At 42.1% G+C, this 15,585-nt stretch overlaps 1 protein-coding gene across 1 annotated transcript; it reads left to right on the top strand.

Moving 5' to 3' along the window:
* The first annotated feature begins 10,203 nt into the window (after nucleotides 1-10,203).
* On the top strand, nucleotides 10,204-14,983 carry LOC306982390 (putative nuclear hormone receptor HR38). The gene is made up of 6 exons (XM_079582316.1): nucleotides 10,204-10,973; nucleotides 12,500-12,629; nucleotides 13,044-13,204; nucleotides 13,316-13,518; nucleotides 14,029-14,207; nucleotides 14,293-14,983. Exons 1-6 carry the CDS (start codon nucleotides 10,206-10,208, stop codon nucleotides 14,553-14,555), a joined length of 1,704 nt encoding a protein of 567 aa, XP_079438442.1. The 5' UTR covers nucleotides 10,204-10,205; the 3' UTR covers nucleotides 14,556-14,983.
* The last annotated feature ends 602 nt before the right edge of the window (nucleotides 14,984-15,585 follow it).

The raw sequence follows: 15,585 nt of genomic DNA, 5'->3' as shown, positions 1-15,585 counted from the left end.
ATTTATGAGACTGCATTCGGTGTGAAAAGTCCACTGACTAATATCAACTAAAAACAATATAAAAAGTAACGAAAAGAGCCGTCACTACAGGTCAATACATCTAACACACTGCGATGTCCAAATGCTTTAATGAAGGGGTAAGTAGCACTGAGGGCCACGGTCATCGCACTTAGCAGAGTTAGCAGTGTAAGCACATCTTTATTTAGGCTCGGAACCTCAAGGTCAGCTCTGCCTTACACTAAAATGCTAGTTGCCGAGACTATAATTGTGCGTAGATTCATTAAACTTGTAAACAGCACTATCTCTGGCAATGAGCGCCAACTTAGCAAGGAACCTGAGGGCCGTGTTGTGTCCGCAGTGCACTTTGGGAACCCCTTAATGTGAACAATATCTATAGTATTTTTACACATTTATTTTGCACTTATTAGCAGAGCCGTGGGAACATATTTTGGTTAGCGGGTGCTGGAGGACAAGATTTCCCCCCAAAAATACTTTTTCTGTGCTTATTTCCCATTTTTGAATGTTGCCTGCAATGCGCAAACCATCCACCAGGGTGTGCTGCAGCACCCTCAGCACCCTGGGTTCCCACGGCCTTGCTCATTAGTTGACTATGGGACCTGTAAAAACATCAAATAAAAATGGTTCAACATGGATTTGGACACTGCAGGGTGGTAGAAGTATTTCCCAGTGGTTGTTGCCTCGTCTCCACTTTCTGTATTCTTTTCAGCTCATGTTAGTCTATGAACAATCCTAACTTGCACTAGTGAATTTAGAACATCCCACCCCAAACTCTATTAAATTATTAACCTCTGATTTGTAAAGCTTTGTAAATGTTTCATAAATCATGAATTAAGTACTTACCAATGTTTACTAGTGTGTAGTTACTACAGTATTACAAACTGATTTTAAACTTTACATAACATTCTTGACATACTGTGTACTTGTTGTAGTCGGTTAGTTACTTTTTCGCCTGATAATTTAAGATCATTTTCATGTAGTGGCTGGTCTGTGTTTTATGTCCTTTAATGGTATTTTCGCGCCTGAAATCTATTAACCTAAAGCTTCCCTGATGCTGCCAGTCAGCAATATGCACTTTGTATAAGCTTGTGAAATTACGGACATGGTTATTGTGGAAAGTGAATGATTTGTTCAGCTGTGATTCACGTATAAATGTTGTTTTTCTGTTGGTTTTGTACTGTATACTAGTTTGATGATCATCCGAGAAATAAAATCAAGTTTCCCATAGTTTTTTGGGTGAAAATACTTGATGTGATGACGTCAAAAATAACCAAGTAGCAGCATTTAGAGACTTTAAACAATCCTTAAAGGGGGGGTATTATGCAAAATTGACTAGGCCATTTTAGGGATAGGTTTGCCTGAGTCCTCCTAGGAACGCCCCCACCTCCTGGAGACGCCTCCGACCTTTCGTCACCAGCCGAGTAACCAACCACTGCTCCTCAGCAGAACCCCCTCCCCACTGATGCCACAGACAGCGTGTGGAGGGGGCGTGTCGGAAAGGCTCAGAGGTTCTTAAAGAGACAGAGGCCTATTTCAAGACATTCACTACAGCCATTTTGAGAGAGCAATTTTATACAAGGCAGTTATTTTAATTTACTGCATTCACAGACCAACAGAAAGTTTCATCATCGTTGTAGTGTGATATAGACTGGTGCTATGTGATTGAAATAAGCATAAAACCCCCTCTTTAATTGAGTGAAAAACATGTATCTCTCCTCTATGGGTCTACACATGACAAAAGCCTTGTATAACATGAAAGAAATGCAAATGTTTGTATTTTCACAATCGTAAAAGTAATCTTTCTTCTATGGTAACGGAACTTTCACATTATTTTCTAACACTAAATCATAAATCGAACTTTTATGATCAAACAGCGACCTCAGTAAATTTAACAAGCTGATGTTATTGCTTGCGTAAATGTGGGTCACTACTTTTTACCTCAATACTTTAGTAAAATCATGTGAAAGCAATGTCGCTGTTACTTGAAACATTTTGTTCTCACCTCTGATTAGGTTGCTAGGGAGCACTTTGTTCCCTTTTTGACTTCCTAATTTGCAGCATTTTTCCATGTCATTTCGGTCATCAACTCCCACACTTTTTTGTATTACGAAAGCAACAGTGAGTGACACAATGTAGAAAGGATCAACTGATCAACTGAATGAAAAATGAATACTGGTTCTGCTGATGTATGAACTATGGATGTATCTTCTATATAAAGGTACAGAGACATGAAGAGGAACCGAAACTGCTCATGATGGTGTGTGGCCCAGACTTTAAACTAATTAAAGTTATTTATTTTTTGGTCTATGAGGTGTAAAATGTACAAGTTCAGTAAAATGGCCCAAACATACAGCCTCTATAAAAGCTAATGTTCAAATAAAGTGATCAGAAAAACATATTAGACACAAAAGAAATGTCCTACCATGCCATACCCCATGTGACAAATGATCCCTCAGGTTTTGTGACAAATAACCCAGAGTGTCACTTTACGAACAGTGTAGGCTCGCTAACAAACGGCTTTAGCATGTTAGCTCTAAAACAGCTCAAATCAAAGCTAACATCTCTGTCTTTCAGATCAGTGTATTTTGTTTACGGCACTAACTAAAGGAAAGCTCTCAATACAGAAATAACCCAAACATTAAAGTTTGGGAAAAGCATAAAAACAATTCAAATGTGTCCTGTCCTCATGTCTTCAGTCCCAATGAGAGAATTATTATTGGAAGAGAAGAGGTAAACCAATGCACATGTTATATATCAGTACCAGCGTACAGCGCCCTCTAGTGTGGCTATAAAATGCAACGTGGCAAATAGCCCCGGTCTCCCTACAGGTATCATTACATTACATTACAAACAGGTATCATTATGGTCTTGCCAGGTTAGCGTTATTTTGTCATGGAAACACAAAGGACCAGGTCTACACCCTCTGTTTGACCATGTCCCTTGGGGTGCCCTATTGGGTATGTTCCGGGAGTATAGAGTCCAGGGACTGTCCGTTCCCTGTATGGCCGCAGCTTGTTTCGCTGAGCTGGCAGCAAGTCAGACCTGTTCCCAGTGCATGTTGGTCTCCACCAGGGCTGCCCTTTGTCACCTGTTCTGTTCATTACTTTTCCGGACAGAAGTTCAAGGCGTGGCCAGGGGCCGAAGGGCGTCCGGTTTGGGAACCTCAGGATCTCATCTCTGCTGTTTGCAGATGATGTTGTTCTGTTGGCTTCATCAAATCAGGACCTTCAGCGACCGGGTCGGTGGAGAGTCCTTGCCTCAAGTGGAGGAGTTCAAGGCTAAAGGAATCTATTCTGGATGCCTCCTGGTCACCCTCTTCACGAGGTGTTCAGGCCCTGAGGAAAACGCTGGAGGGACTCACCAGGATCTCAGTTTGTTACAATGGCCGATGCTCATCGAGGTTCCAGAGATGGTCAAAAATATGTAGAATAAAAAAATGGGGCCGAGGCACGAAAATGTATTACGCCGACTCAAACGAGTCTTCATCAGGGCACGTATAAAACTTCTGTTGTTTTAAACCTACAAGATGGAACTAACCTGAACGACAGAATTTAAGTGAAGTAAATAATAAAGAAATTGAGGCCTTCTACCACTTCTGGCATTTCATACAAAAATTGCACATTTGCAGTCACAACTCCTCCCCATCACCTCAACAGCCTTGAAAGTCCCTTGCGTTAAATAAGAGAAGTAGTAACTCAAGCCCTCGGACAACCCTTGTGATTCAGCCTTGTGGGTGTCCATCTTTTTAAAAAGCATGCCGTCAGAGCTGCATTAGCTAACCACAGTTTCCGAGTAGTTTCCCCAGACACACGCTGCCTACAGGGAGATCCTCGGAGTCTCTCCCTGACCTTTCTCACTTTCTACATACTTAAAAATAATTCTGTTTCACGCCCAGTTTTCCCCCCTGGGACAGCACATGAGTGGCGTGTTTTGGAGCAGTTGACATTAGAAGTGTCTTAGTCGGGGCTTAAATTGTTGTTGACAAACGGGTGTCTACAACTGCAGCCAGAGAGGGTGAGGAGCAAATTGCCACCTGACGACAGAGGGCTCTGCAAATGACAAGCTCCTGTTAGCGTCACTTTGTAAAGTCTTTAGCACTGGCTGGTTCAAAAAAAGGGGAATCTTTATATTTGGTAAGGACAGGCTTAATAAGGCAATAAGTACATTTTTATGATTAATTTATAGGATATATCAGAACAACAAGCTAATCTGTGTGAATAACTGTAAATCAACTGTTTATTACTCTTGGTTAAGAAAATGTTTTGGCTCATTTCACACTGGTCAAAACTACTGATATGTCAATTTATGACTGTGATGATCTGGTCAATCTGGTGATGAGGTGACATGAGCTGTCCACTGCCCCCCACCTGCTGCCCCTCGGGACATGCACTTCTAAACTAAACACTCACCGGTCTGGACTCAGCGTCAAAACAAATCATGATATACTTGCAAACGTTTGTTTTTATTTATTTAGTTTCTTTCTTTTTTAATTTTATTCATGACAAATTGGGCGGCACGGTAGCACAGCGGTTAGCGCTCGCGCTTCACAGCTAGAAGGTCCCGGGTTCGATTCCCACCTGGACGGGGCCTTTCTGTGTGGAGTTTGCATGTTCTCCCTGTGCCTGCGTAGGTTTCCTCCGGTTTCCCCTAGCCCTAAAAACCCTACCCCTAGAAACCCTTCCCCTACCACTCCGGGTACTCCGGTTTCCCCTATTTGAATAGGTTCCCATCTGGGGCCAGGAGATTCTTAATCTCAGTGGGACTATCCTGGTTAAATAAAGGTCAATAATAAACAAACACAAAGGTGCAGGTGCTGTTTGCCTACTGATGGAGTGACACACTGGTCAAAAAGGTTTAAAAGAACTTAAAAGAACTCTTGTGTTAACTTTACAAGTTAACACAAGAGTCCAAATCAACTTTTTTGGAAATTATATATCAATGCCATTAGGCGGCATGGTGACGCAGTGGTTAGTGATCTTGCTAAGAAGGTCCTAGGTTCGATTCCCGGTCCCCTTGGCGCCTCGCTGTGTCCTGACATTACCTGCATGTGCATTTGCCATAACTCTAAAATCATGTACAATAGGGTCCCAACTATAGGGCCATGATAGACGAGAGTGTTTTTTTGAGTGCAAGCAAGGTAAGATCCTCAGGTAAATTGATTTAAAATGAAATTTTTAAAAAACACCTACCAAAGGGCGGTACACAGGCCAAATAAAGTAGCCAGGCACAATCGTGTGGGCCAACTGTTTTGAAACTAACTATTATTCATCAACTAACATTTTATTTGAATTCCTATAATTCCTAAATTAGGAAAGGTGAGTGGATTCATTCACAACATTATCCATGTATAAACACAAACTAAAACATAAAATAAGGGCTGAGTATTTGCACTGACTAGAGCAAAGACTCACAAAGGAAATGATTCAGAGTATTGTATACTTAATACTTTGTATTTGACTTGGCACGGCTTAGATTTACTTTATTTATTTAATTGTCTTCTTGGGAGTGGTGTTGTTATACGCCGATGCTTAGTTTCTACATGCACACGCCATTGTTTTTTATAACCATACATCTGAATGGATGGGGTTTTTTTAAGGTTCTTTCTTATTTCCTTTAATGGCCTCTCTGGAGTGCTAAATTATTAAAATACTTTTATTTATTTTTTTAAGTATACACTATAACCAAATTCTTGTTATTTTTCACAAGGATTTACTACATTGCACCGTGCTTTTCGAAAGAGGCAAAGCAGTAGGTGCTTATGTGACAATTTACAGTCATACAAAATAACGCCACTCCAAGGCACCCTGAATCTCCCCACCTGCAGGGGCGGACTGGGACTGAAAAGGACCACATTAGTGTAATTGTGCACTTCCACAAATACATATTTTAATCTTTTACCACCCACCCTAACAATAACGAGTGCATGTTCCCCAGTTCGGCTTTTTATTATTATTTTTTTGATTGGTATCATCAGCAAAAAGAACGGGAAAGGTGGTCGTAGAAACAGAAGCAAAATCATTAATATAAATAATAAATAATAATGGTCCCAAAATTGAACCTTGTGGTACACCATACTCCACGGAATTCCTTTTAGATTCATGTTTTTTTATACTGGGCTTTACCCAAATCTAAAAGCTTCTCGACGAGATCAACAATGTAACGCCTCATTTGAAAGCTAAGACCGACAAAAGTGACGGAAACTTTTTGTCACGTCGCCACATTTTTGTCATATTTTTGTTGTTTTATTAATGATTTTTTTTTTTTTGTCCGTGTTTTTCTCATGTTTTTGTTGACTTTTCATCCTCTTTTTCTCGCTATTTTGATGCTTTTCTTTTTTAGCTTTTAGATTTGGGTAAAGCTCGGTTGAGGCGGGACCGGTGACCCTAGAGCCAGTCCGCCCCTGCCCACCTGTGTTTGTATAGGCTACAACTCTCTGAACCAATCTATGGAAAAGTAAAGAGCAAGGTTTTATTCAGCATCATATAAATAAACAGCAAGTTTTAAAACCACATTCTCAAACCTCTCCGTCTTCTAAACGAGGGTATTCTTGGCATTTCTCTCTCACAGGAATAGCCCCACGTGCCCGCCTCTTCTCTTTTTGGGGAGTAAATTTAGACGCACACGACGCTCCCACGGACCTTGCGTCATGGAATCCCGTCTGTGCGTCAAACGGAAGAACCTCGGCGCGGCTCCCACGCTGATTGGCCGCGTAACCGGAACGTGTCGCCGCCCTTTTGCCATATTTGATCATCGGAGTCCCGCCCGTCCCCGTGTAGATTCAGATAAAAGCGAAGTTGATGGAGGTCTGAGCCTCGGTGTGACCCAGTGAGAGCGCGTCTGTGACCGGGTGAGTGTGTGCGTGAACCGCCCGCTGCCTCCGGAGACTCTGCTCATTTGATTGTAAATGGAATAAGTTTTTTTTTTTTTTTAATGCTCGGATTTTTTTGTTGAATGAAATAGGTAAGTTTCTATTTGGCTGATTTGTGCTTTTAAAGACAGCGCACGTGAGTTTGATATATAATTGCAACTTTACATTAACTTTTCTGTATGAAGATTATAGCAATGACCTGAGCAAGTTCAACTCAAATGTACTCATAAACTACGATTCATTAATAGCAATTGCTTGAACAAAAAATATGATATTTATGGCTGACAAAGCTTCAAAGTTTATTGAATAGTGGTTCTTAAAGTGCTGAGGGTCATCTGCAATTTTAGACATTATTTATTTTAATAAGAGATGAGATAAGACAATCCTTTATTTATCTCACAATAAGAAATAATTGCATTGATGCTTCGGTGATGCTTTTGAAACGTAGGCCATGTGTTTTCCTGGATTAGACATGGTTTACCCTATGTTTACACACACAATGTAGACCAATTTTGATCTGTTTCCTAATCTTTTGGGCCTGGTTAAGTCCTGATTTGATCTTGATCTAGGCCTGGTGGGACGTGGAAGGTCAAACTACCAGAACGACTGGCTTAGTTTGCCAAACAGGACATGATGAGTGATTACAACCTATATTCTCATGTTGATTCATATTTGCTCCTACATCATATGTCAGACAGAGTAAAACAAAATCGTTTAGCTTTGCAAAGCGAGATGATTTGCAAATTAATTTAACTTTTTTTTGCTTGGTGAAATTACACTGCAAAAAGTATTTAACTTGATCAGTATAAACATCTCAATTTGAGCATAATAATCCAAATTTTAGTTGTTTTGACTATTTTGACTAGTTAAGATGTTGTTGGGCATTTGTCCTAGATTATTTCACTTGTTCTGAGATGTTTCTGACTCGTTTCGATACATTTCGTCCTTATTTCAGGTCATTTTCTTTGCCAATGGGGTAAGAAAATTGGTCTTATCTCATTGGCAATTTTACTTTCTTATTTCAAGCGAGATTTACACTAGAACTGGTGTGAAATGTCCTCAAACAAGCAAAGTAAACTTGGTCCGATCAGGAAAAGTGTCTAAATGAGTGAAAACCGCTCAAAACAAGATACATTTCCTCAATTCAAGTCATTTAAGCCAATGCTTGATATTCACTTTTTATCAGTCCATTAGCGGACAACAAATGTTTTTCTGAAAGTATTTTTTACATGTTTACGTATAAATGTTTTGCCTCTGTCCACACACCCACAACTTACAAACGACCAAAACACCAACTTCAATATTTGAAATGAATGCGCCTTGTATCTCCTCCAGAAGCTGAACAATCCCTCTTGCCCTGGCACCATGCCCGCTCTGCAACCCAATCCCCCTGCTACACTCCCTCCTCGTCATGTGGGCGAGCGGAGGGTTTGCCCGGCTCTCGGAGGGGTTTAGGGCTTTAACAGTCCGTAACACAATATCTCCAATATCTGACCGCTCTGCTCGGCCTGCCCGGTGCATTTTCCGAAGAGGGGGCTTGCCCGCTCAAAGGCTCTGAATAGGCAGCAGACAAAAAGGCATTTTGGAGAGAGAGAGAGAGACGACAGGGGAGTCGGTGATCACGAGCTTGATCTATGAAGGAGAAGCATAGCAACAGCTTATGTGGTTGGAGTGCACTGCGAAAAGTAATTAACTAGACTAGTATAAACATCTCAGTTTGAGCATAATAATCCAATTTTTTTTTGTTTTGACTGGTTAAGATGTTGTTGGGCATTTGTCCTGGATTATTTCACTTGTTCTGAGATGTTTCTGACTCGTTTCGATACATTTCGTCCTTATTTCAGGTAATTTTCTTTGCCAATGGGGAAAGAAAATTGTTCTTATCTCATTGGCAATATCACTTTCTTATTTCAAGCGAGATTTACACTAGAACTGGTGTGAAATGTCCTCAAACAAGCAAAGTAAACTTGGTCCGATCAGGAAAAGTGTCTAAATGAGTGAAAACCGCTCAAAACAAGATGCATTTCCTCAATTCCAGTCATTAAAGTCAATGCTTGATATTTACTTTTTGCAGTGTGGCTTCTCTGGTTTTATAGTTATAGTGGTTGGCAAAAATATAATATAATGAAGCAAATTGAAAGTACTCGAAGAAGCAGCCATAATGCATGACCGATTTGACCTTTGACTAGTTAATTGATTGATTAGTAGTAGTAGTTTTAGAGGTGCTGCATATCTTTGGTCTAAGCTTCTTTATAGAAAGAATGGATTGATATAGAAATATTAGAACGTTTTTTTTACTAACCACGTGACATTAATGCTTGAATGTGTTTAGGGCCCTCCCTGCACTGGGTCTGGGGTTAAACAGTCCTCTTCACTCCCCCAGTCTAACATGCTAATAGTTGGCATGGGCGGTAGTTCCTTTGGCAAGTTGAGTTGCTAAATTACTGCAACTGCTTGATGTCGACTCGACATAGCTGCATGTGTCACAAGTCGACTTATTGCACTGTGTAATGCACTAATGTATGGGCAGCTGTGAGTTTACCACCTTCTAGTGTCACCGCCCTGACAGTTTGGCAATAGGACTGAAAATAATAGTAGCTGTTATGTTGTCATTAGTTGCAGTGACATTTCCTCTTACTTTTAAGATTAGGATATGCTCAATTTGACCCTGTTGGGATACTTGACCTCTGCGTTTGACCAGTGCTTCTGAACCTCTGGGGCAACAATGAACTCATATCCACATACCGATCTAGGTTCATGCGAGAGCTGGGCAATTCTTCCAAATGTAATTTCAATTGCACTCTTAACATCGGTCCATCTCAAATTTCATCAGCGGACTTCAGATCTAGAGCCAATTCAGTGGCAGAAACAGCCCCTGGTTCGGAGTTTGGATCTTGTCAAGTATCGAGTTACAAGGAAAACACACCAGCTATACCTCGGGCCTTCTTGCTATGATGCCAGAGCACAAACCACTCAGCCATATAAAAAGCCATATAAAGCCCTGAATAGGTTGCGTTCAAGTTGGAGCACGACTCAATTTGAGAGACACAGTTTTGAAAAGAAAATCTCCAAACAGAATTCCAATGTTTTGCCCCGATCATTGTTTGGAAGTCATTAGAATCACAGACCTGCCACAATCATCTTAAAGTCCTTCTTCTTACCAACATCAAGCTCATCAATTTGAATATTGTCACCACTTTTGAGTCTTCATATGTGAATAGCTCGAACCATTACGGGGGTAAAATCCATGAACCAAGTGCCAACTGTATTTAAATGCTGTATAGACTATCATGTTTTCTTTTGCTCTTTCCCAGCAGCGATGCCCTGTGTCCAAGCCCAGTACGCCTCCCTCCCCCACGACCTCTCCACCCCGTCCCCCTCCTCCTCGGACCTCTTGGACTCAGACCTGAGCTCCAAGCTGCTCATGGACCTCCAGAGGGACGACCCCGCCTTCTCCCTCCCGGGCATCAGCACGCTGGTCGGGAATGCCTACATGGGGGAAATGGATGCCTACTCCTGCAAAATCACCACCTCCCCCGCCTTACCTGGGACCTCCTTCAGCCCCGGCCCGCAGACCTCCAACCAGCCTTTGAAACTTGATGATTTACAAGTGTACGGATGCTACCCGGGATCCTTTGCGCTCCTGGATGAGACCTTATCGTCATGCGGTTCCGACTATTACGGGAGCGCGATATACGCCGCTGGGTCGTCTCCAAGTTTCCCCAATCAGTCAGCGCCCGTTTGGGATTCCCCGTTCTCTCCATACCAGCCGGACAAACCAGCGATGCCGCAGCAGTTATCGTTTTTCTCTTTTAGCCCGACTTTGGATTCGCAACAAGACGAGCACTACTTCCTGCCACCTCCGGCTCATCCGCAGCAGCATCAGCATGTTTTATCGATGCATGGGCCGCAAAGATGCCGGGACTCCCTCACGGAGAGCCCCAGCAGGGCATCGGAGGAGATCGTTGCATCTCCTAAAAGTCAACACCCGAATGGAGGCGAAGGGAGATGCGCAGTTTGTGGAGATAACGCGTCCTGTCAGCACTACGGGGTCCGCACCTGCGAGGGGTGTAAAGGATTTTTCAAGGTGAGAGCGTGGAGTTGGCGGAGTTCGTTTTTGTCAGATGGTTTCGTGATATTGTGGGTTTAAATCTAGATGTGTCCAGATTAAAATGGTTTGGAGATGTACGGGAATTGTTGTTGTGTCCCTGGGCAAAATCTTTCTCCCAAATCGCCAATGTGTGCGTCAATGTGTGCGTCAATGTGTGCGTCAATGTGTGCGTCAATGTGTGCGTCAATGTGTGCGTCAATGTGTGCTTCAATATGACTGTATTGTTAACTGTAGGTAGAGAGGCCGTCCCCAGCCCCAGGACAGCTATGGCTACAGATGTACCTACCGCCACAATGTCTGAATCAAGAGTTAATCAGGGCCAGACCAATATGGAATTTTGGAAGCTGATACCACTGTAAATAAGAGGTAGCTAAAAACAAGATAAAATACCAGCATTTCAAGATAAAAATACTTAAAACTAGTCAAATTATCTGTCCATGCAGCAAGATAATTTTACTTAGCAAGAAATCTTAAAATAAGATAATAAGTCTTGAAACAAGCAGTACAAAATAAGCACTCCAAAGACTTATTTCAAGCTCAGAAAACTTATTTTTAGATTCAACTATAAGGAAAATATACTTATGAGCATATCAACTTTTGTTTATAGTTAACCTTGCTTAAAAAAAAGTGGAAATTATCCTGAAACAAGTCGATATATGTTAAAATGAACCAAAATGTATCCTAAAACTAGCTCTAAAAACCTGAAACCAGTGCTTGTTTAAAGCATGTACATCTTACTGAAATCAAAACCAGAAAAGCAATATGAAAACATCAGCATTTATTTTTCAAGATTTTCGACGTTGAAATGAACAATTTCTTATTTTAACTCCGAAAAAAAATGATTTAAGATTTCTGAACTAAATAAGACAAATAATAAAGGTCTGTGCTAAAAATAAGACTATAACGCAAAGTCGATGCCTTAAAATAAGTGAATAACTCTAAAAGTTAGTGAAATAATCTAGCATGACTAAAAATAAGATTTAAAATCTTGCCAAGTTGTAGGGAATTTGCAGTGTAGGAGTTTGGAAATACATCTGATAATGAGGCTGTTATGTATCTATAGTGTATAGTAAATATTCGTGTTCATAGAGAGTATTCACTTACATCATTTACTCTCTAAACCGTACCCTCAAAGTTCCAGACTGAATGGCAAAATGAAGAAATAATAAGGTTCTTCAAACACTCATAGAGCAGGGATAAGCAAGTTTACGTTATGGTGAGTCGATTTCCTCCCTCGTCAAAAGTCCAGAGGAGGAAGCTTCACTTTCTCCAAATCCCCATGTTGTCCATAATATATGTCCGAACAGGTGTTTTGGAGGGGGAAGGTTTACATTGATAGTGTCCTTCAACATTAGCTTGTTGTCAAAGATCCTCATCACATTTAGGCAAAATGTTGTAATCAGAATGACTTGAGCTATTGTATTGTGAAGAATATAAGCTTTCAAATGGTCCAGGTTTTATATCGGTCTGTTCTCAAGGTATTCTCCATTTGTTTTTGACAGCGGACGGTGCAGAAAAACGCCAAGTACGTGTGTCTGGCCAATAAGGACTGCCCCGTGGACAAGAGGAGGCGAAACCGTTGCCAGTTCTGCCGTTTCCAGAAATGTCTCGTCGTTGGCATGGTCAAAGAAGGTAATCCGGCACACGCCTCCTCCTAAAGCGGTCATTGACCACTGGTATTGGGGACTCGTGGGTGGTGGTGGTGTCGTGGGGGAGGGTGGGGGGGGGTCGGCCCTGCGAAACTGATGCTCTATAGGGGTGCATACTGTATTTACTGTACTGGGGTTTAATTTTAGCAAGTCCCAGCTGCGGAAAACCAATACGGAAGATGTTTCTCTACAGTGTCAGACATGTGAGACACACACGCATGTTCACCCGCCGGCCACTTCTTTAGGCACGCCGCCTTCTGTAGATCTGGGCAGAAGAGTTTCTTTAGTTACCACGAGTTTTGATCACATTGGGACGGTCAATATTTTGTTGTGATTTTCTTCTCATTGAACCGTCCTGCATTCATTCGGTGCACTGAAGTTCTCCTTTGTCTCTCAGTGGTGCGCACAGATAGTCTCAAAGGTCGACGCGGGCGGTTACCCTCCAAACCCAAGCCTGCGGAGCCCTCCTCCACCACTCCCTCCACCAACCTCATCTCCTCCCTGGTGCAGGCTCATCTGGAGTCCAACCCCAGCGCCGCTAAACTCGACTACTCCAAGGTACAGACCAATAAAAACCCATTTGCGGTTTATCTACCGGGTCATGGTCAGCAGGTTTTTAGAATATGATATGCCATTGTATACTAATGACAGTCTGTGTGTTTCCCTCAGTACCAGGAGACAGTGGAGAAGGCGTCGGGGAAGGAGGATGCCGGCGACATACAGCAGTTCTACGAGCTTCTGACCGGAGCGCTGGACGTGATCAAAGCCTGGGCTCCCAATGTGCCTGGATTCACAGAGTTCTGTTCAGAGGATCAACAGCTGCTGCTGGAGTCCGCCTTCGTCGAACTCTTCATCCTCAGGGTCGCCTACAGGTCAGTACTATCGATACAGGCGGGGTCTGAAGGAACAAAGTAAATGTGTGTATTTATATCAGTGATGTGCTAGTATTAGGCTACATCTGAGCCAGAATGAACTTGTTTGATATTTACGGTTTTGGATGTTCAACCTCCACAAACACAATCAACTGGCATCACTGCTCGTGAGAAACACTATATGAATTAAGTACAGCCTTTGAACAAATCCTTTCCTCCCCTGAAGATTTTTGCAGTACTAACTTCTGCCAGTTGAGACTAAATTAGCCTTTTGTGACTGTTATTGTTATAATACATTGTTGTGTCAATGCATGTGTTCATTGCATCGTCCCTTTCAAATAAATACATAAACAAAATATATAAATATACTGTATATATATTGAAAATACGATATAAAAAAGTATACAACAAAATATATAAATTATTAATAATATAACATGAAATAAGTAAATGGTAAATTTAAACTCATTCTGGATAAACGTTTATTAAACGTTGGTGGTCATGTCCCAGGTCGGACCCGGAGCAGGAGAAGCTGGTGTTCTGTAACGGGGCGGTGCTGCACAGGCTACAGTGCGTGCGGAGCTTTGGGGACTGGATCGACTCCATCCTGGACTTCTCCCAGAGTCTGCACCGAATGAAGCTGGACCTGCCCATGTTCGCCTGCCTCAGCGCCCTGGTCATCATCACAGGTCAGAGCTCGCCTCTGAGTTAGGAATACTCTTCAGATTGACGACAATAATAACATATCTATAATAAAATGTCCTCTGTGCACAGACCGCCACGGCCTGAAGGAGCCTAAGCGAGTGGAGGACTTCCAAAGCCAGCTGCTGTCCTGCCTGAGGGAACATGTGAGCGGGACTGGGGGAGAACTGGGCCGAACACAGCCCAACTACCTGTGCCGTTTGCTGGGCAAGCTCCCAGAGCTCAGGACCTTGTGCACCCAGGGCCTCCAGCGGATCTTCTACCTCAGGCTGGAGGACCTGGTGCCTCCCCCACCCATCGTCGACAAGATCTTTATGGACACCCTGCCTTTCTGAGACTGCACAAAACCAAAACAGACGGACACCCGGCGGTGAAATGCACTTAATGTGAAGCTCTGTCTCCAATGGAGACTAGAGGATATTTTTTTGATAAAGAACAATGGACATTTTATTATGAAAGACCCTTTTAACATCTCCAGTGTGAAGATGTCTGAGTGGATTCTATTTGTGCTCCGTGTGAATGAGAAGCACATGCACTAAAGTGTTGCTACAAATTCAGAAACACACAAATTCAAAGTACATTAATTTCATCCCTCACGCTCATGGAGGTTTGTTTTTTAAACCAATGAAAGCCTTGCAGACATGAGAAAAGCTTCTTGTGGAAGTCTTGGACCAAAGTTTCGAAACTGAACTATCTCATCACTGCACATTTCAGTGATTGCTATTCTCAGAGTGCCTTCAAAACAATCATGCTGCACATACCCAGCTCTGTTTCTCTGCAGTATTGGTGCAGCCTGGGAAAGGCGCGGCACGAGTGTGGGGTTTTCACGATTGTTTCCCCAAAACAGGACATGCAACATGGGGACACATTCAGGAGGATTTAGTTTTGACATCTCACCTTTATGCACTGGTTTGTTTCCATATCCCACTGAACAGATGTGGTCTGGTGATAATGCTTTGCAGAGAAGTCTCTTGGGTACCGTAGACTCATTCCCCTTTGCACTTTACAGCACAGTAATAGCATGGTAACAGCAGTCTTGGGCAAGTTACTGTTAAAGTGCAATATATTACATAATACTAGTTACAGAGATACAAATATTATGTTTGTATTACATTTCAAGTTACATGACTTTGCACTTACTTTGAGTTACTTTTGTTTTGCGTTGCCCCCAATACTGATGGTAATTATTGGAAATAACTTGATACCTAAAAGTGTAATAACAAGGAAATTATAGTAATGACTTAAAAACAGGACTCACGTCTTATTTATTTAATGATGAGATGAGTCGTGCTGCCTCTGACCCAGCATGACAATTTGTCTATTTCTTGGTTGTAACATGGAAACAATTGGCTTTTTACATCCAAT

Source organism: Gobius niger (assembly GCF_951799975.1).
Source record: "Gobius niger genome assembly, chromosome: 24".
In the NCBI taxonomy this organism is placed as follows: domain Eukaryota; kingdom Metazoa; phylum Chordata; class Actinopteri; order Gobiiformes; family Gobiidae; genus Gobius; species Gobius niger.
The sequence above is the reverse complement of the archived record's forward strand: the minus strand, read 5'-3'. Positions and strand labels throughout refer to the sequence as shown.